The sequence below is a fragment of the Chlorocebus sabaeus genome, chromosome 5, assembly GCF_047675955.1.
Source record: "Chlorocebus sabaeus isolate Y175 chromosome 5, mChlSab1.0.hap1, whole genome shotgun sequence".
Taxonomy (NCBI): domain Eukaryota; kingdom Metazoa; phylum Chordata; class Mammalia; order Primates; family Cercopithecidae; genus Chlorocebus; species Chlorocebus sabaeus.
Genome location: NC_132908.1, coordinates 26621033 through 26647966, shown reverse-complemented (window position 1 = coordinate 26647966; position 26934 = coordinate 26621033). Strand labels below are relative to the sequence as shown.

The 26934-nt window shown below is 48.6% G+C and overlaps 2 protein-coding genes and 1 long non-coding RNA gene across 7 annotated transcripts in view; 2 read left to right on the top strand and 1 right to left on the bottom strand.

The window, feature by feature from the left end:
- SGF29 (SAGA complex associated factor 29) overlaps positions 1 to 3661 on the bottom strand; it is a 38810-nt gene extending 35149 nt beyond the window's left edge. For 3 of the 5 annotated variants that reach the window (XM_073015281.1, XM_073015282.1, XM_073015280.1), the window contains exon 1: positions 3481 to 3632. The gene's annotated coding sequence lies outside the window, so the exon portion shown is untranslated. Of the gene's footprint in view, positions 1 to 3367; positions 3393 to 3480 lie in introns of those variants that run through there. The other 2 variants (XM_073015279.1, XM_073015283.1) reach the window with 2 other exon arrangements.
- Positions 3662 to 3738: 77 nt separating this feature from the next.
- On the top strand, positions 3739 to 15592 carry LOC140711668 (uncharacterized). Its single transcript, XR_012092940.1, has 3 exons — positions 3739 to 3902; positions 12088 to 12141; positions 14538 to 15592. It is a non-coding gene; the product is annotated as an uncharacterized lncRNA (long non-coding RNA).
- A 5453-nt stretch (positions 15593 to 21045) lies between these two features.
- NUPR1 (nuclear protein 1, transcriptional regulator) lies at positions 21046 to 22691 on the top strand. The gene is made up of 3 exons (XM_007989215.3): positions 21046 to 21246; positions 21906 to 22055; positions 22387 to 22691. The coding sequence occupies exons 1-2, from the start codon at positions 21135 to 21137 to the stop codon at positions 22040 to 22042; spliced, it is 249 nt and encodes an 82-aa protein (XP_007987406.2). The 5' UTR covers positions 21046 to 21134; the 3' UTR covers positions 22043 to 22055; positions 22387 to 22691.
- The last annotated feature ends 4243 nt before the right edge of the window (positions 22692 to 26934 follow it).

The window sequence follows — 26934 nt, the reverse complement described above, 5'->3', positions numbered from 1 at the left end:
TCCCTCCTTGGGTTCCATTAATTTGCAGGAGCAGCTCTCGGCACTCAGGGAAACACTTAGGTTTACTAGTTTATTATAAAGGATGTCACAATGGATACAGCTGAAGGAAGAGGTGCACAGGGCAAAGCACATGTGAAGGAGTGAGGAGCTTCTGTGCCCTGCCTGAGCACACCACCCTCCAGGAAGCTCCAAACTGGGATACAGACCAGACATATATTTTACAATATCACAGAGTCAACAAACACCCCTTTCACGCTTAGGCTAGTCAGAGTAGCTTTTTGTTATCTGCAACTGAGTAGCTTGACTAATAAGAAGAACTTTCATTAAGCACAGTCTGAAGAGACAGCCAACTTTGAGGGACAAAGGCTGCAGGATTGAAGCGTGTGTTAACCACTAATACCTAGCCTAAAATTGCTGGCCCTTTTACTATAATAGCATCTAAGGCCCCAAATAAACAAATCCAAACATCCTACACTTAAGCCACTCTAAGATTAATTCCACAGGGTTTAAAACAGTAAGAGCTTTCTTCTGGGTCAAAGGGAAAGAGGAACCTAATACCCCACACTCAGATCCCACACTCTCAATCCAGTCACTAGCAATGAGAATCTGCAAACTGGGTGCAGTGGCTCACGACCATAATCCCAGCATTTTGGGAGGCCGAAATGAGAGGATCACTTGAGGTCAGGAGTTCAGGACCAGCCTAGGCAACACACGGAGGCCCTGTCTCTACAAGATAAAATAATTAGCTGGGCATGGTGGTGCACATGTGTAGTCCTAGCTACTGAGGAGGCTATGTCAGGAGGATCCCTTGAGCCTAGGAGTTTGGGAATAGTAAGCTACAATGGCACCACTGTGCTCCAGCCTGGGTGACACAGTAAGACCTTGTTTCTAAAAAAAACATAAATAGGTAGGGCGCAGTGGCTCACACCTGTAATCCCAGCACTTTGGGAGGCCAAGGCCGGCAGATCAACTAAGGTCAGGAGTTCAAGATCAGCCTGGCCAACATGGTGAAACCCTGTCTCTACTAAAATTACAAAATTAATCGGGTGTGGTGGCACATGCCTGTAATCACAGCTACTCAGAAGGCTGAGGCAGGAGAATTGCTTGAAACCAGAAGGCGGAGGTTGTGGTGAGCCGAGATTGCGCCACTGCACTCCAGCCTGGACAACAAAGAGCGAAACTCTGTCTCAAAAAAAAAAAAAAAAAAAAATTAGCCAGGCATGGTGGTGCACGCTTGTAATCCCAGCTACTCAGGAGGCTGAGGCAGGAGAATCGCTTGAACCCGGGAAGCAGAGGTTTCAGTGAGCCAACATTGCACCACTACACTCTGGCCTGGGTGACAGAGCGAGACTCCATCTCATAAATAAATATATAAATACAATCTATATTCATCAATTGGTTAAAGAGACATTAAGAAGACAATTTTTTCCTTCATGCCTCTGTATTGCAACTTATGCCAGTGTTTCTCATTTAAACCTTACAGCAATCCTATAAAATAGATAACAGAATGGTACGTATAGTAAGGAAACTGAAGTTCAGATAGGTTATGCTAGGTAACTCAGGAAAAATAGGTAGTCGAGCTGGGGCTGCAAGGCTGCAAGTTCTAAAACCTATGCTCTTCCTCTCAATTCCAAGTTTTGTCAGGACTCCAGCATATTCAATAGTAAAAGAGATCATGGAAGTGGAAGCTGCCAAACCAGCATTAGGCTATTATGACAACACTCAAAGTATCACCAGTAAAATGATGACTGAGGCAACTGAAAAACAAAGCTAGGGAAATGTGATGGTTAACTTCATGTGTCAACCTGATTGGGCTAGGGAATGCCCAGATAGCTGGTGAAACACTTTTGAGTGTGTTTGTGAGTTTCCGGAGGGTTTGCTTTCCTGGGCTTCCAGCTTGCAGAAGGCAAATCTCGGGACTTCTCAGCCTCTATAACTGTGTGACCCAATGCATCACAATAAATTTCTTTCAATATAGCTATACAGTTGACCCTTGAACAATACAGGTTTTAATTGTGCAGGTCCACTTATATGTGGATTTTCTTCCACCTTTAGGACTTTTTTGAAACAGGGTCTTGCTCTGTCACCCAGGCTAGAGTGCAGTGGCACAATCTTGGCTCACTGCAGCCTCCACCTCCTGGGTTTAAGCAATTATTGTACCTCAGCCTCTCAAGTAGCTGGGATTACAGGCACGCACCACCAAGCCCGGCTAATTTTTTTTTTTTTTTTTTTTAGAAGAGACTGGATTTCACCACGTTGCCCAGGCTGGTCTCAAACCCCTGAGCCCAGGCAATCTGCCTGCCTCAGCCTCCCAAAGTGCTAGGATTACAGGTGTGAGCCACCACACCTGGCTGGTATTTACATTTAAAATGTGAAACTGGGATTGTGGTGGCTCATGCCTGTAATTCCAGCATTTGGGGAGGCTTTGGTTAGGAAGACTGCTTAAGCCCAGGAGTTCAAGGCTGCAAGAGGCTGCAGTGAGCTGTGATAGCACCACTGTTCTCCAGTCTGAGCAACAGAGAACCTGTCTCTAAGAAAAAAAAACAAGTGAGATGCCTAGGTTAAAATTAGCAGAGGAGAAGCCAGAGTGAGGAGAGGCAAAGGAAGAGAACGTTCAGCAAGCCAAATGAAAACAGCGTTTCAAGAAAGTGCAGCGATCAACAGCACCAGATGCTGCTACAGGACTGAGACCTAACTTAACAATGAATTTGGCCATCTAGAGATCACTTGTGGCTTTGACAAGAAGCCGGTTTAGTGGAGTGGTGGAGACCAAAGCCTGACTAGAGGCTCAAGGTTCAAGACTTGAAGGAGAAAAGGCACTAGTGAGGGTAGACTGAGGCCTCTGGTTGCAAACCGGAGGCGAGGAGGAGGTAACTGGAGGACAGGGAGGGTGAAGGGGGCTGCTTTGTTGTTCTTAAGATGGGCATTTTTTGGCCAGGCACGGGGGCTTACGTCTATACTCCCCACACTTTGGAAGGCCAAAGCGAGAGGTTGAGCCCACGAGTTCGAGACCAGCCTGGGCAAATTACGAGCTGTTAGTGTATCTTCAAAAAAAAAAAAAAAGATAATTTTTGTGCAAATAATAAAATAAATGCTGGAGTTCGGGGCCCATCTTCTGTCCGCATCTTCGTGATCCGGGCCGCGTACCCGACCTGGGAGCTGCATCCCTGCCGAGCCCGGCGTGCTGCTGTCTCCCACCCTAGCTCGGGATGGAAGCACGCACGCGCAGACCTCGAGCGGCTGGGCGCAGGGCCTGCCCCACCGTTGAGTCCCGCCCCTCCCGCCCCTCAGCCCCGCCCCTCCCGCCCCCCTCCCGCTCCTCAGCCCCGCCCCTCCCGCCCCCCTCCCGCTCAGAGCGCGTACGCACCGTCCCTAGAGCGCCGCCTCAAGGAGGACGGGAGCCTGGACGCTGAGGGAGGGTTTAGCCCTTCGCTCCCGCGCTTCGCCGGAGGTCTCAGGCCACGGCCCGTCCCCACCTACCGAGTCTCGCAGAAAACAAGGTCTTCGGGCTGGAAACTGCGACGGGGGAAGCTGGCGCGTTCCTTGAACGCTTTTTTGGAGTCTGCGGATGATCACGAACCTGCGTTCGAAGATTGGCGGCACGTCGAGAACCGCACACGTTTTTTTTTTTCCTTTTATGAGCGTAGTCGCGCGCGGAGGACCTTGAACGCATGCGCAGTCGTTCCTCTGTGACGTGACCCGCTGCCGGGTGGGAAATGTAGTTTTTACTTGGCACACCGCTCCGGCTCTTGTCGGAACCCTAATTTAACCAACCAAAGTGCTTGTGCGTTTTCAGCGTTTTCTCCCATTCCCCCAGACTATTTAAAACAAAATGGGAAAAAAAAAAAAACCCCAAATTGAAAACGAAGAGATTGCTGTTTGCTGGAGAGGAGTGGGTGCAGGTAATACAAAAACCGTACTTTCTGCGCAATTTTGTTGTGAACCTAAAAATGCCCTAAAAACTAAAGTCAATAAAGTCTATTGTTAAAAAATTAATTAAAAACAGGCTGGGCGCGGTGGCTCACGCCTGTAATCCCAACACTTTGGGAGGCTGAGGCGGGCGGATCACCTGAGTTAAGGACTTCGAGACCAGCCTGACCCACATGGTGAAACCCTGTCTCTACTAAAAAATACAGAAATTAGCCGGGCATGGTGGTGGGTGCCTGCAATCCCAGCTACTTGGGAGGCTGAGGCTGGAGAATCGCTTGAATCCAGGAGGCGGAGGTTGTAGTGACCGGAGATTGCACTATTGCACTCCAGCCTGTGTATCAAGAGGGAAACTCCATCTCAAAAAAAAAAAACAAAAAAACAAGCAGACCTTTAGACCCAGAAATAGCACTTTTAGGGGGTCTTCTCAGGAAAGTATTAAGGATATGGACGTGCAATGGACGCATAGCCTCAATGGTATTTATCGAAATCCATCTTGGTATCTTATAATTTGTTATATAACCCTACAAATGTCTGTAATTATTTGTAGATTATTTGATAAAGTTGCAAGTCCTATGAGATTAGGATCATCTTGTGTTCAGCTGTGTATTCCTAGTACCTAGCACAGTGCCTAGCCATCACGTTTCTTTTTCTTTTTTTTCTCTTTAAGACAGGGTCTCGCTCTGTTGTCCAGGTCTCGCTCTGTTGTCCAGGTTGGAGTACAGTGGTGCCATCAGGGCTTCTGAGTAGCTAGGACTACAAGCACACACCAGCACATTCTGCTGATTTTTAAATTTTTTAGATAGAGATGGGGGTCTTGCTATGTTGCCTAGGCTGGTCTTGAGTTCCTGGGCTCAAGCAATCCTCCTGCCTCAGCCTCCCAAAGTTGTGGGATTACAGGCATGAACCACCATGCTCAGCCCCGTCAGTATTTTTCTGTTTATTAGAGAATCTCAGGCGTCAGCACTGAAACTATTTTAATCCAAAAATTAATGCGTCATTTTTTTCCATCACACTTGCATTTCTTTCTGTGGGCTCCAGGTCAGTGAATGACATGCCCACCCACCCAGCTGCAGTTTGACTTACTACTTTTTATGAAGGTTATGCTTTGAGGGATTTTGTAAAATTTGCATTTGTAAAGGTCTTATGGGCTCTTTCTCCTGATTGTTAAATATCAGCCCAAGGCCAGGCGCGGTGACTCACCCCTGTAATCCAACCACTTTGGGAGGCCAAGGCAGGGGGATCACGAGGTCAGGAGTTTGAGACCAGCCTGGCCAATTTGGTGAAACCGTGTCTCTACTAAAAATACAGAAATTAGCCAGGTGTGGTGGCACGCCCCTGTAGTCCCAGCTACTCTGGAGGCTGAAGCAGGAGAGAATCACTTGAACTCAGGAGGCAGGGGTTGCAATGAGCCAAGATTGTGCCCCTGCACTCCAGTCTGGGCGACAGAGTAAGACTCTGTCTCAAAAAATAAAAATAAAATAAATTTTAAAAATCAACCCTAGTCACTGATCAGGAGAGATTTGGAGCTCACGGTTGTTTTTTAAATTATTTTGGTTTCTGCCCTGTTTTAAAATTTTATTAGTTTCTGATTTTTCTACAATAAACATATATTGATTAACTTTTTAAAAAGTGTTTTAGAGTGTTGTCCACATGTAAGGAATTGCTCTGTCTTCTCCACATCTGCATTTCTCAAAAGAATGATCTATACTCAGTTTTCATGTCCCGCCTCCTACTCAGTACAACGTCCTGAGCCAGCACCTGGGGGTTATCCCTGACATCACCTTTTCCCTCCCCTTCCTCATTTAATCCACCACATGTCTGCAATATAAAAATGCATTCGTTGGGCACTTGCTATGCACTGGGTTCAAAATCCTTTACACTTACTCATTCATGTAACACAATCCACCTACTTTTCATCTCCACCACATCCACCCTAGGCCAAGGTAGGGACACCTTCCCTAAACAACTGCAAAGGCTTTCTGGTTTTGTTTTGTTTTGTTTTTTTGAGATGGAGTCTCACTCTGTTGCCCAGGCTGGACTGCAGTGGTGCAATCTGGGCTCACTACAAGCTCCGCCTCCTGGGTTCTCGCCATTCTCCTGCCTCAGCCTCCCAAGTAGCTGGGACTACAGGTGCCTGCCACCATGCCGGCTAATTTTTTGTATTTTTAGTAGAGATGGGGTTTCACCGTGTTAGCCAGGATGGTCTCGATCTCCTGACCTTGTGATCCACCCGCCTCGGCCTCCCAAAGTGCGGGATTACAGATGTGAGCCACCGCGCCTGGCCAAAGGCTTTCTGTTTTTTAATCGCTGGTGCTGTTGAGTTACTTATTTCTACTTAATGACATGCTTCGTCATTGGGCTCTGCATGGCCTCTCTATTTATTTGTTATATTTAAATTTTTTTTGAGACAGAGTCTCTCTCTGTCACTCAGGCTGGAGTGCAGTGGCGTGATCTCAGCTTACTGCTACCTCTGTCTCCCAGGTTCAAGCGATTCTTGTGCCTCAGCCTCCCAAGTAGCTGGAATTACAGGTGCCCACTGCCATGCCCAGCTAATTTTTGTATTTTTAGTAGATATGGGGGTTTCACCATATTGGCCAGGGTGGTCTTGAACTCCTGACCTCAAGTGATCCTCCCACCTTGGCCTCCCAAGGTGCTGGGATTACAGGTGTGAGCCACTGTGCCAGGCATTGTTTTATATATTTATGTCGTTTTAACCCTTTCCTCCTCTCCTCACCCCTTTGCCAAGTGTGTGGGAATGTCCTTGTAAAACATGTGTTGTTTAGTGTGTGTGTGTATTTTCAATTTACCTAAATGGTATTGTGCTATAAACCTCATTGATTTCTTTTTCTACTCAGCCTTGTGCTTTCTTTCCCTTTTTTTTTTTTTCTGAGATGGAGTCTCAATCTTGTCGCCCAGGCTGGAGTGCAATGACATGATCTCAGCTCACTGCAACCTCTGTTTCCCGGGTTCAAGTGATTCTCCTGCCTCAGCCTCCGGAGTAGCTGGGATTATAGACGTCCACCACACCCAGCTAATTTTTTTTATTTTTAGTAGAGACAGGGTTTCACCATGTTGGCCAAGCTGGACTCAAACTCCTGACCTCAGGTGATGCACTCACCTCAGCCTCCCAAAGTTGCTGGGATTACAGGCGTGAGCCACCGTGCCAGGCCTCAACCCTCTGCTTTCAACACCTGTTACTGTGTGCACACTTTACCTATGACTTATAGCAACTATGCAGTATTTCAAAGTGGGCACTCACATTTTAGTTATGATGGACCTGTAAGTTGCCTCCAGCTACTACTGGCTACCACAAACAATGCCACAGTGAACAACCTCACGCTCATTCCCTGTGGTCTATGTGAAGATTTCTCTGAGATGTATGCCCACTAGTGAGACTGAGCAATGCCGTCTTAAATGATCTCCCCTCATCTATTCTAGCCAGAGTGGCACATGCCTACAATCCCACTGCTTTGGGAGGCTGAGGCTAGAGGATCACTGAGGCCAAGAGTTCAAGGCAACAGTGAGCTATGACTGTGCCACTGCACTCCAGCCTGGAAAACATAGCAAGATCCTGTCTCTACAAAAAAATTCTTTTTAATTAGCCAGGCATGGTGCCATGCACCTGTAGTCCCAGCTACTACTTAAATTGAGGCAGGAGGATCGCTTGAGCCCAGGAATTCAAGACTAGCCTGGGTAACAGAGTGAGATCTCATCTCTACAAAAAATTTAAAAATCGGGCCAGGCAGGGTGGCTCATACCTGTAATCCCAACACTTTGGGAGGCCAAGGCGGGTGGATCACCTGAGGTCAGGAGTTGGAGATCAGCCTGGCCAACATGGTGAAACCCTGTCTGTACTAAAAATACAAAAATTAGCTGGGTGTGCTGGCACATGCCTGTAATCCCAGCTACTTGGTGAGGCTGAAGCAGGAGAATCGCTTGAACCCAAGAGGCGGAGGTTGCAGTGAGCTGAGATGGTGCCACTGCACTCCAGCCTTATTAAAAAAAAAAAAAATTAGCTGGGCACGGTGATGCTCGCCGGTAGTCCCAGTTACTTGGGAGGCTGAGGCAGGAGGATCGCTTGAACCCGAGAGGTGGAGGTTGCAGTGAGCTGAGATTGCACCACTGCACTTCAGCCTGGGTGACAGAGCAAGACTCTGTCTCAAGGAAAAAAAAAAATCAGTCAAGTATGGTTGGGAGCAGGGAGGTGGGGCGGAAGGATCACTTGAGCCCAAGAGGTTGAGGCTGCAGTGAGCTGTGAATATGCCACTGCACTGCACTCCAACCTGGACAACAGAGTGAGACCATTTCTCAGAACACAAACACATACAGACACACATACACACACACACACAGCTGTCTCAGGATCTGACCTCCCACGGCAAAGAGGAAATGGTAACTATTCACAATTTAATGGTTTTTGTCCCTGCTGCAGGCACATGTAGCCGTATCATGACCAGAAGGTGGCATAGTATGCCTGCAATCCAAAGGGAAAAAGAAGATGAAATACATTAACTCTTAAATGTCGCCTTTTTTTCTGATCATAAAATAGATACACATTCTGCAAAAATCCAACACTGCAGAGATCTAGAGTCTATAATGGAGAAAGTAAAAATTATCCAGAACCCCAGTCTAGGATATAACCACTTAGGAGAGATTGGTTAACATCTCATTGTCCCCCCCCCCAACTTTTATTTTCAATAATGAAAATAATTTTTCTGGCCAGGTGCGGTGGCTCATGCCTATAATCCCAGCACTTTGGGAGGCCGAGGCGGGGGGATCACCTGAGATCGGGAGTTTGAGACCAGCCTGGCCAACATGGTGAAACCCGTCTCTACTAAAAATACAAAAAATAACCAGGCGTGGTGGCCCGCACCTGTAATCTCAGCTACGCAGTACTTGGGAGGCTGATGCAGGAGAATTGCTTGAACCCAGGAGGCGGAGGCAGTGAGCCGAGATCGCACCACTGCACTCCAGCCTGGGAGACAGAGTGAGACTCCGTCTCAAAAAAAAAAAAAGAAAAAGAAAAAGAAAATAATTTTTTTACAAAAATAGGAGCATAGATGTGCCGTTGCCAGGGGCAACAATGATGTCTGGGTTCGCTTCATTCTACATGGGATGGGGCATGGGGTAGGGGAGCACGGCCCCTTGGCCTGAAGTGGGAGAGTAGGGGACGGTGTCTGTGGCCCAGGGGTGGGTGGGGTGGGACAACGAATTGTTTGTAGGGCACCCTGTCTACACCCACACCGCTTCCCAGTGGATCCGGCCCAGGTCCACCCATCGTGTTAGGGACAGGACACCAGGAAGACGCACTTGACCTGCAAGAAATGGAATACATCTTCCCTAAGAGGATGGACTGATGCTGCAGGCTAGACAAACCGCCAAGCAGAGCTCCAAGGTCCCCCCCAACCAAGCCCTGGGATCCTCTTGACCTTCAGCAGAACTCCACCTTTGAAGTCCAGTACCCACCAAGCGGCATGACGAGCGTGCCTCCATCCGGGTGCGCTCAGGCAGAAAGTCAGCCAGAGCAGATGAAACCTGAATTGCTATCCCAATCAAAAAGCCTTCACCAAAAATTACAGTGCAGTGTTGCCCTCCCTGTTTTTTTGACATACACCTGGGCGTTAAAGACCCCTCCATGTTGACCCTGTGGGGCATGGGCCAGACAACCCAGTGGAGAAGATGACCAGGAACCTGAAAACCCAGAAGTTACGGCATTGTACATCAGATGTCAGTGGCCCCAGCTGGAAACACATTTGAGACTTGAGGATTTTCACTGGAGCTTAAATATCATAAGTTTAGAACGGTAGACATTTTTATGGGTTTTTTTGTAAGTATGATCTTGACTAATCAAACTGTCTATAAAAGAAATTGGTCCGGGCGCGGTGGCTCACACCTGTAATCCTAGCACTTTGGGAGGCCGAGGTGGACGGATCACAAGGTCAGGAGATCGAGACCACCTGGCTAACACGGTGAAACCCTGTCTCTACTGAAAATACAAAAAATTAGCCAGGTGTGGTGGCAGGCACCTGTAGTCCCAGCTACTCGGGAGGCTGAGGCAGGAGAATTGCTTGAACCCAGGAGGCGAAGCTTGCAGTGAGCCGAGTTCGCGCCACTGCACTGCAGTCTGGGTGACAGAGCGAGACTCTGTCTCAAAAAAAAAGAAAGAAAGAAAGTGAATGGGCTGAATCAGTGGCTAATATGGGTACCTCAGGGTTTTCTTTTTTTTTTTTTTTTAAGACAGGGTCTTGCTTTATCATTCAGGCTGGAGTGCAATAATAGCACAATCTCAGCTCGCTGCAACCTCTGCCTCCCCAGCTCAAGCGATCCTCCCTCCTCAGCCTCCCAAGTGGCTGGGACTACGGGTACATACTACCATGCCTAGCTAATTTTTGCTTTTTGTGTGTGGTGGGTTTTTTCTTTTTCTTTCTTTTTTTTTTTTTTTAGACAGAGCCTTGCTCTGTCCCCCAGGATGGAGTGCAATGGCACAATCTCGGCTCACTGCAACCTCTGCCTCCTGGGGTTCAAGTGATTCTCCTTCCTCAGCCTCTTGAGTAGCTGAGATTACAGGCACCTCCCACCATGCTGGGCTAGTTTTTGTATTTTTAGTAGAGACAGGGGTTTCACTATGTTGCCCAGACTGGTCTGGAACTCCTGACCTCAAGTGATCTGCCTGCCTCAGCCTCCCAAAGTGTGGGGATTACAGGTATGAGCCACCACTCCCGGTCTTAATTTTTGTATTTTTTGTGTAGACGAGGTCTTGCCATGTGGCCCAGGCTGGTCTCAAACTCCTAGGCTCAACCAATCTGCCCTCCTCAGCCTCCCAAAGTGCTGGGATTACAGCATGAGCCACCATGCTGAAAACCCAGAAGTTTTTTTTAAACAGTACTAAGAGGTAAGGAGGAGTCCCTAGGAGCAGTTCACAGTGGCAGGGAGGCATATTTTATTACTGACATTGTTGGGAATTGATAGTGATAATAAAAGGCAGAATGATTTGGATGAGTTTAATGATTAAGTTCTTTACAGACAGCCTGGACCAGGGTGGGGGACTGCTCCCACTGCCCTGTCCCAAAATGCTCCCTTAAAATTCTTTCCAGATATTTAAGAGCTTTATGGCATGACCTAATTGCTATAAACATTTTAGCTTGAAGGAAAATCTATACTATGAGGTAACTGTTTCTTTAAAGATACATTTTAAGCAAGAGGGTTTGGAAAAATCTTTATGTCTACACCTGGTAAGCACAAGCCATGCATATTCCCCTTTTCTTTCCTTCTTTTAAAAACAAAATTTTTTTTAAATTTTGTTTTGAGACAGGATCTCACTCTGTTGCTCAGGCTGGAGCGCAGGGGCATAATCACCGTTCACTGCAGCCGTGACCTCCCCAGGCTCAGGTGATCCTCTGGTGTCAGCCACCTGAGTAGCTGGGACCACAGGCATGAGCCATCACACCTGGCTAACTTTTGTGTTTTCTGTAGAGATGGGAATTTCGCCATGTTGCCCAGGCTGGTCTCGGACTCCTGGGGTCAAGCCATTCGCCTGTCTTGGCCTCACATATTGCAGGGATTACAGCGCTAGATCCAGCTATTTCCTTTTTTTCTGTGCAAGAGTATTGATCTATGTGCTGAATCATCACATACTTGTCAATAGACCTAGAGAGACAGGAAGTTTTTTTGTTGTTGTTGTGTTTTTGTTTATTTTTGAGACAGAGTCTTGCTCTGTCGCTCGGGCTTGAGTGCAATGGCTCATTGCAACCTCCACCTCTTGGGCTCAGACCATTCTCCTGCCTCAGCCTCCCTAGTAGCTGGGATTACAGGCATGCACCACCACGTCTGGCTAATTTTTGTAATTTTAGTAGAGACAGGGTTTCACCATATTGGCCAGGCTGGTCTTGAACTCCTGACCTCAGGTGATCCGCCCACCACAGCCTCCCAAAGTGCTGGGATTACAGTCGTGAGCCACCACGCCTGGCTGACAGGAAGTATTTTGAAAACAGTACTGAACTGGGAGTCAGGAAGCTATTGTCCCCTAAATTCAGGACTAAAATTCCCTTGTACTCCAAATCCTTTGGTTAACTAAATGCACTGTGTCCTCTCTCACCTTGGCCTTCCTGGGACACTGTTCCCTGACCTCCTGATATGACTTCTGTTTATTCTTTCCAGGTCTGAAAGCTCACACATGACCTTCTCTGGGAGTTGTTCCCAAGCCTAGATTAGGTACGCATTGCAACTTGAACATGTTTTTCTCATTACTCATTAAGCTGTATGATAATGTCCTGCTCGTGGCGCACTGTCATCCACTCTGCTGTGAACTCCTTGACAATAGGTACTGTGTTTTGTTTACTTTATTTTTATTTTTTGGAGATAGGGTCTCACTCTGATGCCCATGCTAGAGTGCAGTGGTGCGATCATGGCTCAAACTCCTGGCCTCAAGTCATCTTCCCAACTTAGCCTCCCGAGTAGCTGGGACTACCAGCTACTAGGAGCTGGTAGGAGCTCCTAGTAGAGCTCCTACCAGTAGCTGGTAGGAGCGTACCACTGCACCCAGCTATTAACAATTTATTTTTTGGCCGGGCACAGTGGCTCACAGCTGTAATCCCAGCACTTTGGGAGGCTGAGGCAGGTGGATCACCTGAGGTCAGGAGTTCGAGACCAGCCTGACCAATATGGTGAAACCTCGTCTCTACTAAAAATACAGAAATTAGCTGGGCACCATGGCGGGCACCTGTAATCCCAGCTACTTGGGAGGCTGAGGTCAGCGAACTGCTTGAACCCAGGAGGCAGAGGTTGCAGTGAGCTGAGATCCTGCCACTGCTCTCCAGCCTGGGTGAGAGTGAGACTCCATCTCAAAAAAAAAAAAAAATTATTTTTCATTTTTTGTTGAGACAGGGTCTTGCTTTGTTGCCTAGGCTGATCTGAAACTCCTGGCCTCAAGAGGTCCTCCCACCTCGACCTCCCAAATGCTGGGATTACAGGAAAGAGCCACTGCGCCTGGCCCAAGTTTATATTTATTATTTTTATTTTTTGAGATGGAGTTTCACTCTTGTTGCCCAGGCTGGAGTGTGATGGCGCCATCTCGGCTTACTGCAACCTCCACCTCCCGAGTTCAAGTGATTCTTCTGCCTCAGCCTCCTAAGTAGCTGGGATTACAGGTGCCTGCTACCACGCTGGCTAATTTTTTGTATTTTTAGTAGAGACCGGGTTTCACCATGTTGGCCACCCTGGTCTCGAACTCCTGACCTCAGGTGATCCACCTGCCTTGGCCTCTCAGAGTGCTGGGATTACAGGCATGAGCCACCGTGCCCGGCCCTATGTTTAGTTTTATAGCCTCAGCACCAAGCAAGTGCCTGGCACATCGTTAGTACCCTAAACATTTGTAGACTAGAGAATACATGCCTCTCTGGTCTTTACTTTCCTCTTCTGTTAAATGGGGTCAGGTTTGCTGATCTCTCAGAAGACATCAGTAATATAATTTATTATTCTAGATTTTTCCATTCTCTCTCTTTCTTCCTTTCCTTCCTTTCTCCTTCCTTCCTTCCTTTCTTTCTCTTTCTTTCTTTCCTTCTCTCTCCTTCCTTCCTTCCTTTTCCTTTTTTCCTTTCTCCCTTTCCTCCTTTCCTCTTTTCCTCCTTTCCTCTCCTTTCCTCTCCTTTCCTCTCCTTTCCTTTCCTCCTCCTCCTTTTTTTTTTTTTCAGACGGAGTTTCACTCTTGTTGCCCAGGCTGGAGTGCAATGGTGCAATTTCAGCTCACTGTAACCTCCACCTCCAGGACTCGAGCAATTCTCCAGCCTCAGCCTCCCAAGTAGCTGGGATTACAGCCATATGCCACCAAGCCTGGCTAATTTTGTATTTTTAGTAGAGATGGGGTTTCACCATGTTAGTCGAGCTGATCTCGAACTGTTGACCTCAGGTGATCCACACGCCTTGGCCTCCCAAAGTGCTGGCATTACAGGCATGAGCCACCGCATCTGGCCTTATTCTAGATTTTTCTACTACTGTGTTTTATCTGCCTGTCTATTTTAGTTGTCAGGAGAAAAGTGTCACACCCCTGTTATGGTGAAAACTGTGTATTACTCATAGTTATCTATATATTTAATGCAAAAATATGATTTGTAGTGTACATGATGTTCTGCAACCTGTGTTTTTCATTAACAATGCATTATGGGCCGGGCGCGGTGGCTCAAGCCTGTAATCCCAGCACTTTGGGAGGCCGAGACGGGTGGATCACGAGGTCAGGAGATCGAGACCATCCTGGCTAACACGGTGAAACCCCGTCTCTACTAAGAAATACAAAAAACTAGCCGGGCGAGGTGGCGGGCGCCTGTAGTCCCAGCTACTCGGGAGGCTGAGGCGGGAGAATGGCGTGAACCCAGGAGGCGGAGCTTGCAGTGAGCTGAGATCCGGCCATTGCACTCCAGCCTGGGCGACAGAGCGAGACTCCGTCTCAAAAAAAAAAAAAAAAAAAAACAATGCATTATGGACACCTTCCTCATCAGAGATAGAGACACAGACTCTCTCTAAAGAGTATTGAATGGCTAGTGTTTCACAGAAGGAAACTGATCAGTCACCTACTGATGGACATTTAGGTTGTTTCCCATTTTTTGTTTTTTTAGAGACAGCGTCTTGCTCTGTCGTCAAGGCTGGAGTGCAATGGCACCATCGTGGCTCAAGCGATCCTCCTGCCTCATCCTCCTGAGTAGCTGGGATTACAGGTACACACCACCACGCCAGGCCTTTTTTTTTTTTTTTTTTTTTTTTTTTTTGAGATAGTGTCTCGCTATGTTGCCCAGGCTGGGTTTCCTGTTTTTCACTACTATAAAGAAGTGAACTTCCTTGTACCTGCCTCTTTACTCACCGCTAGGAGGATTTTTGTAGGAGAGACTCCTGAAAGTGGAACTGCAATATCAGGGGGATATGAGCATTTCAAAATCTTATCAATATTGCCAAACCACCCATTCAAGACAGCATCCAGCCAGGTGTAGTGGCTCATGCCCATAATCCCAGCACTTTGGGAGGCTGAGGTAGGTGGATCACCTGAAGTTAGGAGTTCGAAACCAGCCTGACCAACATGGTGAAACCCCGTGTTTACTAAAAATACAAAAATTAGCTAGGCATCATGGCATCTGCCTATAATCGCAGCTACTAGGGAGACTGAGGCAAGAGAATCACTTGAACCCAGGAAGTGGAGGTTGCAGCGAGCTGAGATTGCACCATTGCACTCCAGCCTGGGCAACAAGAGCGAAACTCTGTCTCAAAAAATAAAATAAAATAAAATAAATAAGACAGCATCCATTGACATTTAAAACGATGATATCACACAGCCAAGAAAACTTCCAAATGCAGCTGTGAGATTTGACATTTTTATCTGGAATGGGGTTGTGAGATCATATGGCTATATTTTGTTTAACCTCATTTAGATTTCTTGTGTCCTCTTGGAACACAGCAATGTCCAATCCGCCTTAATTACATATCCTGCCTTTAGCCTGGGAAGCTTCTGTTTCTTTGAGCTAGTGACTTCGTACATCCCTCAGGCTATCCAACAGAGAGGAAGTCTCGCTCTGTTGCCCAGGCTGGAGTGTGGTGGTGCGATCACGGCTCACTATAGCTTCAACCTCCTGGGCTCAAGTCATCCTTCTGCCTCAGCCTCCTGAGTACTTGGAGCTACAGGCATGCACCACCCTGCCTGGCTAATTTTTGGATTTTTTTTTTTTTTTTTTGTAAAGATGAGATCTTGCTATGTTGCCCAGGCTGCTCTTGAATTCCTGGGCTCAAGCAATCCTCCTGCCTCAGGCTCCCAAAGTGCTGAGCCTTTGCATCTGGCCCACAAACAGCCATTCTTGTTCAAACTTTGCCTCCAGGCCTGGCGTGGTGGCTCATGCCTGTAATCCCAGCAATTTGGGAGCCCGAAGTAAGAGGATCACTTTAGCCCAGGAGTTCAAGACCAGTCTCGGCAACACAGGGAGACCTCATCTCTACAAAAAATAAAATTAGTTGGGCATGGCGGTGCATGCCTAAAGTCCCAGCTACTTGGGAGGCTGAGGTGGGAGGATCCCTTGAGCCCTAGGGGTTGAGGCTGCAGTGAGCGAGATTGCTTCACTGTATTCAGCCTGGACGACAGAGTGAGAACCTGTCTCAAAAATAAACAAACAGGCCGGGCGCGATGGTTCACACCTATAATCCTAGCACTTTGGGAAGCCAAGGTGGGTGGATGACTTGAGGTCAGGAGTTCAAAATCAGTCTGGCCAACATGATGAAACCCTGTCTCTACTAAAAATACAAAAATTAGCTGGGTATAGTGGTGCATGCCTATGATCCCAGCTACTCAGGAGGCTGAGACAGGAGAATCACTTGAACCCGGTTACAGAGGTTGCAGTGAGCCCAGATCGTGCCACTGCACTCCAGCCTGGGTGACAGAGCAAGACTCCATCTCAAAAAAAAAAAAGAAAAAAAAAAAAGAAAATTAAAATTAAAAGAATAAATAAATAAATAATTTAAAAATAAAGGAATTAGAAAACAAGCTTCACCTCCTCCAGGAAGTGTGCCTTCATCTCCCTATCACCAGAGAGGCTAGGCGCCCTCCTGGGAGCTCCGCGTTTACTCCAGGATGATGGCGCTGCGTTGTCATGGGTGTGCCTAGCAGTGTCACGAAGGTATCACCCTAAGCAGGAAGAAAATCAACTTCCTCGTGGCAGATTTTACATGTACCTGGAGGCTTGAGGATGGGAAAATGAGACCGTCCCTGTAAACCTCATGAAATTAATCAGAGAACAGAGAGGAGAAATGGAAACAAGCCAGGCTTGCAGCACACCCAGCGCTGACCATGAAGTCAGCTGCCCCTGATCTGCTTCCTCTTAGTTGTCTGGTGCCTGCTGTTCTAGAATCATGTAGACCTGGTTACAAGATCATAGTTCCCCTTAACTGCACTATAGATAGCAACTTGAACATTATGAAACATTAAATGTTCCTTTTGAGAAATTCCTTTAGGTCCTGTGTGCCAGTGAAGCGACTGATATCACCAACCTGAAGGACCCCACCAGGAGCTGACTCCCCAAAAATGTCTTTTTCACATCGTGATGATTTCATCTCCCTTGCTATTACCAGTGACTCCAATTTTCAAGCCCCTCACCCTCCATAATCCCCTTAAAAGCCCCATCCCGGCCGGGTGTGGTGGCTCAAGCCTGTAATCCCAGCACTTTGGGAGGCCGAGACGGGTGGATCACGAGGTCAGGAGATCGAGACCAGCCTGGCCAACATGGTGAAACCCCGTCTCTACTGAAAATATAAAAATTAGCCAGGCGAGGTGGCAGGCGCCTGTAGTCCCAGCTACTCGGGAGGCTGAGGCAGGAGAATGGCATGAACCCGGGAGGCGGAGCTTGCAGTGAGCTGAGATCCGGCCACTGCACTCCAGCCTGGGCGACAGAGCGAGACTCTGTCTCAAAAAAAATAAATAAAGCCCCATCCCAGAATTCCCTGGGGAGATGCATTTGCGGGTCTCCTCCCATCCCCTCGCACAGTGCCCTGTGATCATGAAACTCTCTCTACGGCATCCCTGCTGTCCAGTGTAACAGGTCTGTGACAGGGCAGCGGGCATACAAATCTATTGGTCCTGTAACAAAACGCACACCTCTATTTTTCCCATGGAGCCATGTCTAGAGCCCTGCAGGTCCATGCCAGATGGGTTCCAGCAGTCCCTTCTCTCTCTGTCTCTCTCTCTCTCTCTCTCTCTCTCTCTCTCTGAGACGGAGTCTCACTGTCGCCTAGGCTGGAGTGCAGTGGTGCGATCTCGACTCACTGCAAGCTCCACCTCCCAGGTTCACACCATTCTCCGGCCTCAGCCTCCCCAGCAGCTGGGACTACAGGCGCCCACCACCATGCCTGGCTAATTTTTGTATTTTTAGTAGAGATGGGATTTCACCATGTTGGCCAGGCTGGTCTCGAACTCCTGACCTCAGGTGGCCCACCCAAACTCGTCAGCCTCCCAAAGTGTTGGGATTACAGGCATGAGCCACCATGCCCCGCCTCCTTCTCTCTTGTAGGCTTCCTTCTTCCAGCACCTGCAAGATCAAGGCCAGGGAGACCTCCTTCCCTGGCTCCATCTGGGACAATCACAGTGTTTCTGTGGTCCCCTCTGAGGCTAGAATTGGTCTCTCAGTTCCTGCATTGCAGAGCAGGTGCAAGCTGAACAAGCAACACTGATCTTAGCAGAGCCTTGTGTATTCAACTAGACATTTACTGAGCTGAGACTGAGTGCCAGGCATTGAGAATACAATATGTCAGGCAAGATTCCTGCCCCAAGAATAATGATAATTAAAATAGCAAGCATTTATTGCACACTGATTATCTTCTAGGCACTGCATTAAGCGTTTTTTTTTTTTTTTTTTTTTTGAGACCAAGTCTCACTCTGTCATCCAGGCTGGAGTGCAGTGGCGCGATGTCGGCTCACCGCTACCTCTGCCTCCTGGGTTCAAGTGATTCTCCTGCCTCAGCCTCCTAAGTAGCTGGGATTACAGGCGCCCGCCACCACGCCTAGCTAATTTTTGTACTTTTAGTAGAGACAGAGTTTCACCATCTTGGCTAGGCTGCTCTCAAACTCCTGATCTCGTGATCCACCCACCTCGGCCTCCCAAAGTGCTGGGATTACAGGTGTGAGCCACCGTGCCCGACCCTGGCCTTCTTTTCTTTTTCTTTTTGGAGTGCAGTGGCACAATCATAGCTCACTGCAGCCTCGAACTCCTGGCCTCAAGTGATCCTTCCACCTCACCCTCTCAAACAGTGGGATTGCAAGTGTGCCTCACCTTACCCAGCCTAGGTACCATTAACTCCATTGTCTAGATGAGTAAACAAACGTGGAGGCTAGGCTTGTCTAAGGGCACACAGCTAACTAGAGGGTAGAACCAAGCTTTAGACCCGGGAAGCCCTGTTCCAGAGCTTACTCCTTTAACCATTAACTAAACTAAACCAACGGTTGCATGCCAGTGGGGACAAATAATGGAGAAGTAAACAATAAAAAAGATACTGGCTGGGTGGCTCACGCCTGTAATTCCAGCACTTTGGGAGGCCAAGGTGGGCGGATCACCTGAGGTCAGGAGTTCAAGACCAGCCTGGCCAACATGGTGAAACCCTGTCTCTACTGAAAATATAAAAATTAGCCAGGCGTGGTGGCACATGCCTGTAATTCCAGCTACTTGGGAGGTTGAGGCAGGAGAATCACTTGAACCCCTGGAGGTGGAGGTTGCAGTGAGCCGAGATCACACCACTGCACTCCAGCCTGGCGACAGAGTGAGACTCCATCTCAAAAGAAAAAAAACCAACCAACCAAACAAAAAAAGACAGAGTCTTGCTCTATTGCCCAAGCTGGCCTTGAACTCCCAGTTTCAAGCAATCTTCCCAGCTTACCCTCCCAGAGCCCCAGAATTACAGGCATGAGCTACTGCACCAGGCCGATCTTTGCCTAATTTAATATTATTTTCCTCTTTCTCTGATCACCTGGTCTGTTATTATTGCCCCAACCTTGTTTTCATTAAAGTATCCTGTGTTCACTTTCATTTCCTGGGTGTTAAGCAACTCATACATCATCTAAATCTGGGAAAAGAAAGGCTACATTCAATTCCAGCTCAGGCAAGGGAGAAACACAAGCAGAAGTTCAGCTTTTTGTGTTTTTGTTTTTGTTTTCAGACACAGTCTCTTTCTGTCACTGAGGCTGGAGTGTAGTGGCTCGATCTTGGCTCACTGCAACCTCTGCCTCCCAGATTCAAGCGATTCTCCTGCCTCAGCCTCCTGAGTAGCTGGGACTACCGGCACTTGCCACCACGCCCGGCTAATTTTTTTATCTTTAGTAGAGATGGGATTTTGCCATGTTGGCCAGGCTGGTCTTGAACCCCTAACTTCAGGTGATCCACCCGCCCTTTGGATCTCCCAAAGTGCTGGGACTACAGGCGTGAGCCACTGCGCTTGACCTCATGTCTTCTGTCTCAGTATAATCCATATTTTGAAATACATATTATTTTATAATAATTTGTTTTTGAGACAGGGTCTCCCTCTGTCACCAGGCACTGTGGCAAGTGTCTTTCAAACATTATCTCATTGATCCTCTCCCCAACTCTAGGAAGAAGATACAATTATTATCATCCTTGTTTTACAGAATTGGAAACCAAGGCACAGAGAGGTGAAGGGACTCGCCCAAGGTCACACGGAAAGTAGTGGGTCAGGGGATTGAACCGAGGGCATCTAGCTCCAGACCCTGAACTCTCCAACCCTCTGCCACCCTCCTCCTAGGTGAGGGAGATTACATTACTGGAGACCCTGTTTCAGGATATGAAGGTGTTTTCCAAGATGTTTCTCAAAGGAAAAAAAAAAAGGGGATGTGGCTAATGCCCATAATCCCAGCACTTTGGGAGGCTGAGGCAGGCAGATCACCTGAGGTCAGGAGTTCGAGACCAGCCTGGCCAACATGGTGAAACCCCATCTCTACTAAAAATACAAAAATTAGCCAGGCGTGGTGGCAGGTGCCTATAATCCCAGCTACTCGGGAGGCTGAGCCAGGAGAATTGCTTAAATCCAGGAGGAGGAGGTTGCAGTGAGCCGAGATCATACCACTGCACTCCAGACAGGCGACAGAGATTCCATCTCAAAAAAAAAAAAAAAAAAAAGGAAAAAAACAAGATGTTGAGTGTGACTGGGTGGAAGCCGCTGACTTGTCCCTGGCACAGGTGTGCTGATATCCCTTCCCCCTCCTTCCTCACGTCCTGCATCTCAGCGAGAATTGGCGTGCTGGGGTTAGCTGTGTGGCCATCATCCCAGGCCCAGGTGAAGCCCTCGATCAGGTGAGGCCATGATCCCAAGGAGTGTTTAAGCCCAGATCCTGCCTCTTCCCTGCTTTCTGCCGAGAAGCGGGACCTCCTCTACGGAAAATATCCAGCTGGGCGAGCCTGGGAGGCAGGAGGTGCGTGGGGCCGGACTCAGGGACCAACTCTTCCCGTCTCATGACTGTGTTTACTGGGCTGGATTTTGAGAAGGGGCCAGATTGCATCAGACAGGGCCTGATGGGCTGGAGCCGGATGATGGGCTGGAGCCAGACTGTGGTCTGAGGAGGAGACACAGCCTTATAAGCTGAGGGAGTGGACTGGGAGTGGAGAGGCACGGGGCCAGGAAAGCAGAGAAACACAAAGCGTTAGGAGAAGAAGACAGGCAGGGAGGACAAGCCAGGCACGATGGCCACCTTCCCACCAGCAACCAGCGCCCCCCAGCAGCCCCCAGGCCTGGAGGACGAGGACCCCAGCCTGGATGAATCTGACCTCTACAGCCTGGCCCATTCCTACCTGGGTAAGGCCCACTCGGCCATCTCCACAGTCCTTCCTCCTCTCCCGAAATCAGGGCCCCTCCATGGACTTCCCACCCTCTCCTTTCCTCTCTTCTCCTTTCCTTTCCTCTTCGTTTCTTTCTTTCTTTCTTTCTTTCTTTCTTTTTTTTTTGAGAGAGTCACTCTGTCACCCAGGCTGGAGTGCAGTGGTATGATCACAACTCACCGCAGCCCCAAACTCCTGGGCTCGAGTGATCCTCCTACTTCAGTCTCCTGAGTAGCTGGAACTTCAGGTGTGCACCACCTGTAGTGGTGAGGTGGGGTCTCACTATGTTGCCCAGGCTGATCTCGAATTCCTGGGCTTAAGCAGTTCTCCTGTCTTGGCCTCCCAAAGCACTGAGATTACAGGAGTGAGCCACCCTGCCCAGCCCACTCACCGTTTTCTAGCCAACCTGTTCCTTGGACCCTCACGTCACCCCTGTTTAGTCCCTTATCCCAAGAGTGCTGTGTTACTCAGCCTGGGACCTCACACACATCTGGGGTCCCACATTCCACAGAGGGGAAGCAGCAGGCTTCCCCCTGCTTTTCCCATCCCTGCAACTCCAACCCCCTGCCTCTCCTCTGACAGGGCGTCTCATTGTGCCTTTGCCCACTTCACCTCTGACTCCTGCCTTGGTTACAGGAGGTGGAGGCCGGAAAGGTCGCACCAAGAGAGAAGCTGCTGCCAACACCAACCGCCCCAGCCCTGGCGGGCATGAGAGGAAACTGGTGACCAAGCTGCAGAATTCAGAGAGGAAGAAGCGAGGGGCACGACGCTGAGACAGAGCTGGAGGTAAGGAGTCGGGGGGACCCAGAGAGCTCAAGGTGGCACCTCTGCCATGAAGGACAGCTGGAAGGTGCACGGTTGGGTGGGGAGGAGGGATCAGACAACTGTTATCTCAATGCATAATGAAATGAGACACACGTTTGGCTGTTTTCTAGCGGCCAGAGCAAAGGGGAACACAGAACCTTTCCAATTGGAGGGAAATTTGACTTACAGAGACAGAAACTGAGGCTGGAGAGGGTGGGTCCTTCCCTGTAGTCACAAATCAAGTAAGTGGGAGAGGCAGAATTAGAACACAGATCTCTGTCCCTTTCATCACCTACTTTTCCTCACCCTCCAGATGAGGCCGGACCATGGACACTACACCCAGCAGTGGAGACAGGACTTCGGAGGAAGGAAGAACCAAGACAGGATCCAGGCCAGCTTGCCACGCCCCCCACCCCTAGGACTTATCCCCGCTGACTGAGTCTCTGAGGGGCTACCAGGAAAGCACCTCCAACCCCAGCAAAAGTGCAAGATGGGGAGTGAGAGGAAGGGAATGGAGGGGCAGAGCCAGGAAGATACCCCCAGAAAAGAAAGCTACAGAAGAAACTGGGGCTCCTTTAGGGCGGCAGCAACAATAAATAGACGCGCACGGCAGCCACAGCTTGGGTGTGTTTTCATCCTTGCTCTTTCTGTGTTTTTGTTCGGGCACGTGTGTGCCTGCCTGTGCCTGCACATGCATGAGCCCGGGAGAGCATCTTTGATGTGTATTAGTGTTTGGATATGTATCTGGGGCAGGGAGTATTCCTGCTCTTACAGGGGTCTACGCTGTGAATGTGGCTTTTGGTTCATTTGTTTTTGCTTGCATATATTTTAGTGCATACATTTCTGTGGGCTCCTACGTAGTGGAAAACAATTTCTTCTGCTTTTTTGCGATACTGCCCATGAAACACGGCCCTCCCCAGCGCCTGTTTTTGTTATGTCCTGTTCATAGATGGGAATGCTACTTATGGATGCCATCTAAAAGATGGAGAAAACTGAGATTTAAAATATTAAAGGCCAGGGCCAGGCGCAGTGGCTCATCCCTGTAATCCCAACACTTTGGGAGGCTGAGGCAGGCGGATCACAAGGTCAAGAGTTTGAGACTAGCCTGACCACCATGGTGAAACCCCGTCTCACTAAAAATACCAAAAATTAGCCAGGCATGGTGGTGCACGCCTGTAATCCCAGTTACTCAGGAGGCTGAGGCAGTAGAATCACTTGAACCCGGGAGGTGGAAGTTGCAGTGAGCCGAGATCGTGCCATTGCACCCCAGCCTGGGTGACAGAAGGATATTCTGTCTCAAAAAAAAAAAAAAAAACTAAAGTCCAGGAGCAGTGGCTCATGCCTGAAATCACAGCACTTTAGGAGGCTGAGGTGGGAGGATCACCTGAGCCTAGGAGTTCGAGACCAGCCTAAGCATCATAGTAAGACCTCATCTCTACACATTTTTTTGTTTTTTGGTTTTTTTTTTTTGATACAGAGTCTCACTCTGTCGCTCAGGCTGGAGTGTAGTGGCATGATCTCGGCTCGCTGCAACCTCCGCCTCCTGGGTTCAAGCCACTCTCCTGCCTCAGCCTCCTGAGTAGCTGGGACTACAGGCACCTGCCATCACGCCTGGCTAATTTTTGTATTTTCAGTAGAAACGGGGTTTCACCATGTTGGCCAGGATAGTCTCAATCTCCTGATCTCGTGATCTACCCGCCTCGGCCTCCCAAGGTGCTGGGATTACAGGTGTGAGCCACCACGCCCAGCCAATTTTTGTATTTTTAGTAGAGATGGGGTTTCACCATGTTGGCCAGGCTGGTCTCGAACTCCTGACCTCCAATGATCTGCCCACCTCAGCCTCCCAGCCTTTGGGAGGCTAAGGAGGGAGGACTGCTTGAGGCCAGGAGTTCGAGACCAGTCTGGACAACATACCAAGACTCTGTCTGTACAAAAATTTAAAAATTAGCAAAGCATGGTGGCTCATGCCTATAGTCCTAGCTGCCCAGAGGCTGATCTTGAACCCAGGAGTTGGAGGCGGCAGTGAGCCATGATGGTGCCACTGCACTCCAGTCTGAGCAACAGAGTGAAACCATGTATTGAAAAAGAGTGAGAGAGAGAGAGAGAGAGAGAGAAAGACAGAAAGACGAAAGAAAGAAAGAAAGAAAGAAAGAAAGAAAGAAAGAAAGAAAGAAAGAAAGAGAAGGAGAGAGAGAGAGAAAGAGAAAGAAAGAAAAAGAAAGAAAGAAAGAAAGAGAGAAAGAAAGAAAGAAAGAAAGAAAGAAAGAAAGAAAGAAAGAAAGAAAGAAAGAAAGAAAGAAAGAAAGAAAGAAAGAAAGAAAGAGGAAGGAAGGAAGGAAGGAAGGGAGGGAGGGAGGGAGGGAGGGAGGGAGGGAGGGAGGGAGGGAGGGAGGGAATGCACACGGTGGCTCACACCTGTAATCCCAGCACTTTGGGAGGCCGAGGCAGGCAGATCACCTGAGGTCAGTAGTTTGAGATCAGCCTGACCAATATGGAGAAACCCTGTCTCTACTAAAAATACAAAAGTAGCTGAACGTGGTGGTACATACCTGTAATCCCAGCTACTTGGGAGGCTGAGGCAGGAGAATCGCTTGAACCTGGGAGGCAGAAGTTGCAGTGAGCCGAGATCGTGCATTGCACTCCAGCCTGGGCAACGAGAGCAAAACTCCATCTCAAAAAAAAAAAAAAGAGAGAGAGAGAGAAGCAGGGAAAGAAAGAGGAAGGAAGGGAGGGAGGGAAGGAAATATTGAGGGATTTGCCCTTGCTCACTCAGGGCTCATATTCAGGGATCTTATTGTTTTCGGATGTGAAGTGGGTCCCCAGGCCAAGGGGGCTGTGGGACAGGGTTCTGGGAAGTGAGATGGGGGAGGGAGATTCTTATCCAGTGCTATGTCTCAGGACCAGAGTTGCAGAAAAATATGGGGCAAACAAGAAGTGTGGTTGGAGCTGAGATGATTCATTGATTGAGATACAGGTAGGTTGCTGTTATGAAGAATCAAAACAGGATAGAAAGTTATTCCTCTCTTACTTAGCCCCAAGTCCTCCTGGGTTCAAATGGAAGCTCCGTTGTGTTGAGGATTCCAGCTTTTTTTACTCATTGTTCTGCCACATCCAAAACATGGCTTCCACTTTGAGGCCCAAAATAGCTACTCCAGGACCTGCCATCACATTTGCATATCAGCCTGTGGAAACAGAGTGTGGAAGAGACAGAGGAGGCCACACCTCTTCAATTTTAGGGCATAACTTAAAAGTAGAACACATCACATCTGCTGGGAATGTGGTTACACGGCGACACCCAACTACAAGAGAGGTTGGGAAATGTAGCATTTAGCTACTTGAGTCACGTGGTAGCCAAAACTTGGGCAACGGCAGGGTTTTATGATGAAAGGAAACCAGAGAGAGTGAACGCAGGAAGAAGCTAGCAAGAAACATTGCCCACATGCAGACTCAACAGATGTTGGGGGAGAGAAAACTCTGACTGGGCCCCGGGCAGAGCCTGTTTCCTTTTCGCCTGTCCCTTTCACGTAAGTCCCACACTGCAGAACTTGGAGTCAGTGGTTCTTGGGGACCCAAGGACATTCACAGAGGACCGAGGTACCTGATAGAGCAGGAACAGATGCACGTCAGACTACGACCAGCTTGAACCCTTGGGGACCTGTGTCCATCTGCTTCCCTTGAGTCCAGCCTAATCACAGTCTTAGGATGAATCCATGACTGGAAAGGACTTTTTTTTTTTTTTTTTTTTTTGAGATGGAGTCTCACTCTGTCGCCCAGGCTGGAGTACAGTGGCCGGATTTCAGCTCACTGCAAGCTCCGCCTCCCGGGTTCCCGCCATTCTCCTGCCTCAGCCTCCCGAGTAGCTGGGACTACAGGCGCCCGCCACCGTGCCTGGCTAGTTTTTTGTATTTTTTTAGTAGAGACGGGGTTTCACCGTGTTAGCCAGGATGGTCTCGATCTCCTGAGCTCGTGATCCGCCCGTCTCTGAAAGGACATTTAAAGACCTCTGGCCCAACTCTCCCCACTCAACAGTGGAATTGCCTCTGCTTGTCTGAATGCCACTTATGGACGGGAAACTTGCTGTGTTTGAAAGTTGCCGAATGTTTTTGTTTTGTTTTGTTTTGTTTTGTTTTTGGAGACAGAGTCTCGCTCTGTCGCCCAGGCTGGAGTGCAGTGGTGTAATCTCGACTCACTGCAACCTCCGCCTCCCAGGTTCAAGCGATTTTCATGCCTTAGCCTTCCTGGTAGCTGGGGCTACAGGTGTGTGTCACCATGCCCGGCTAATTTTTGTATTTTTAGTAGAGACAGAGTTTCATCATGTTGGCCAGACTGGTCTTGAACTCCTGACCGCAGATGATCTGCCCGCCTCGGCCTCCCAAAGTGTTGAGATTACAGGCTTGAGCCACACCACCCGGCAAAGGTTGCCTAATTCTATCTCAGGGCAAATCATTCATGTGGGCTGAAATCTGTCTCTCGTACCTGCCCTTAAATAAGCTTATGTTTTTCTGGTACTTTCTGTCTGAGATGACTTTAATTCCTCCCCCCACCCCACCTCATGAGTCTCAGCTTAGGTGTTTCCGTCTCTTCAAAGTCCTCCCTGATGGCTGGGTGCAGAAGCTCATACCTGCAATCCCAGCACTTTGGGAGGCCGGGTGGGAGGATTGCTTGGGCCCAGGAGTTCTAGGCCAGCCTAGCAACATAGCAAGACCCTCTCTCTACAAAAAATTAAAGATTAGCCAGGTGTGGTGGCTTGTGCCTGTGGGTCCACCTACTCAGGAGGCTGAGGTGAGAGGATTTCTTGAGCCTGGGAGGTGGAAGCTGCAGTGAGCCATGATCACACTCCAGCCTGGGTGTTACAGTGAAA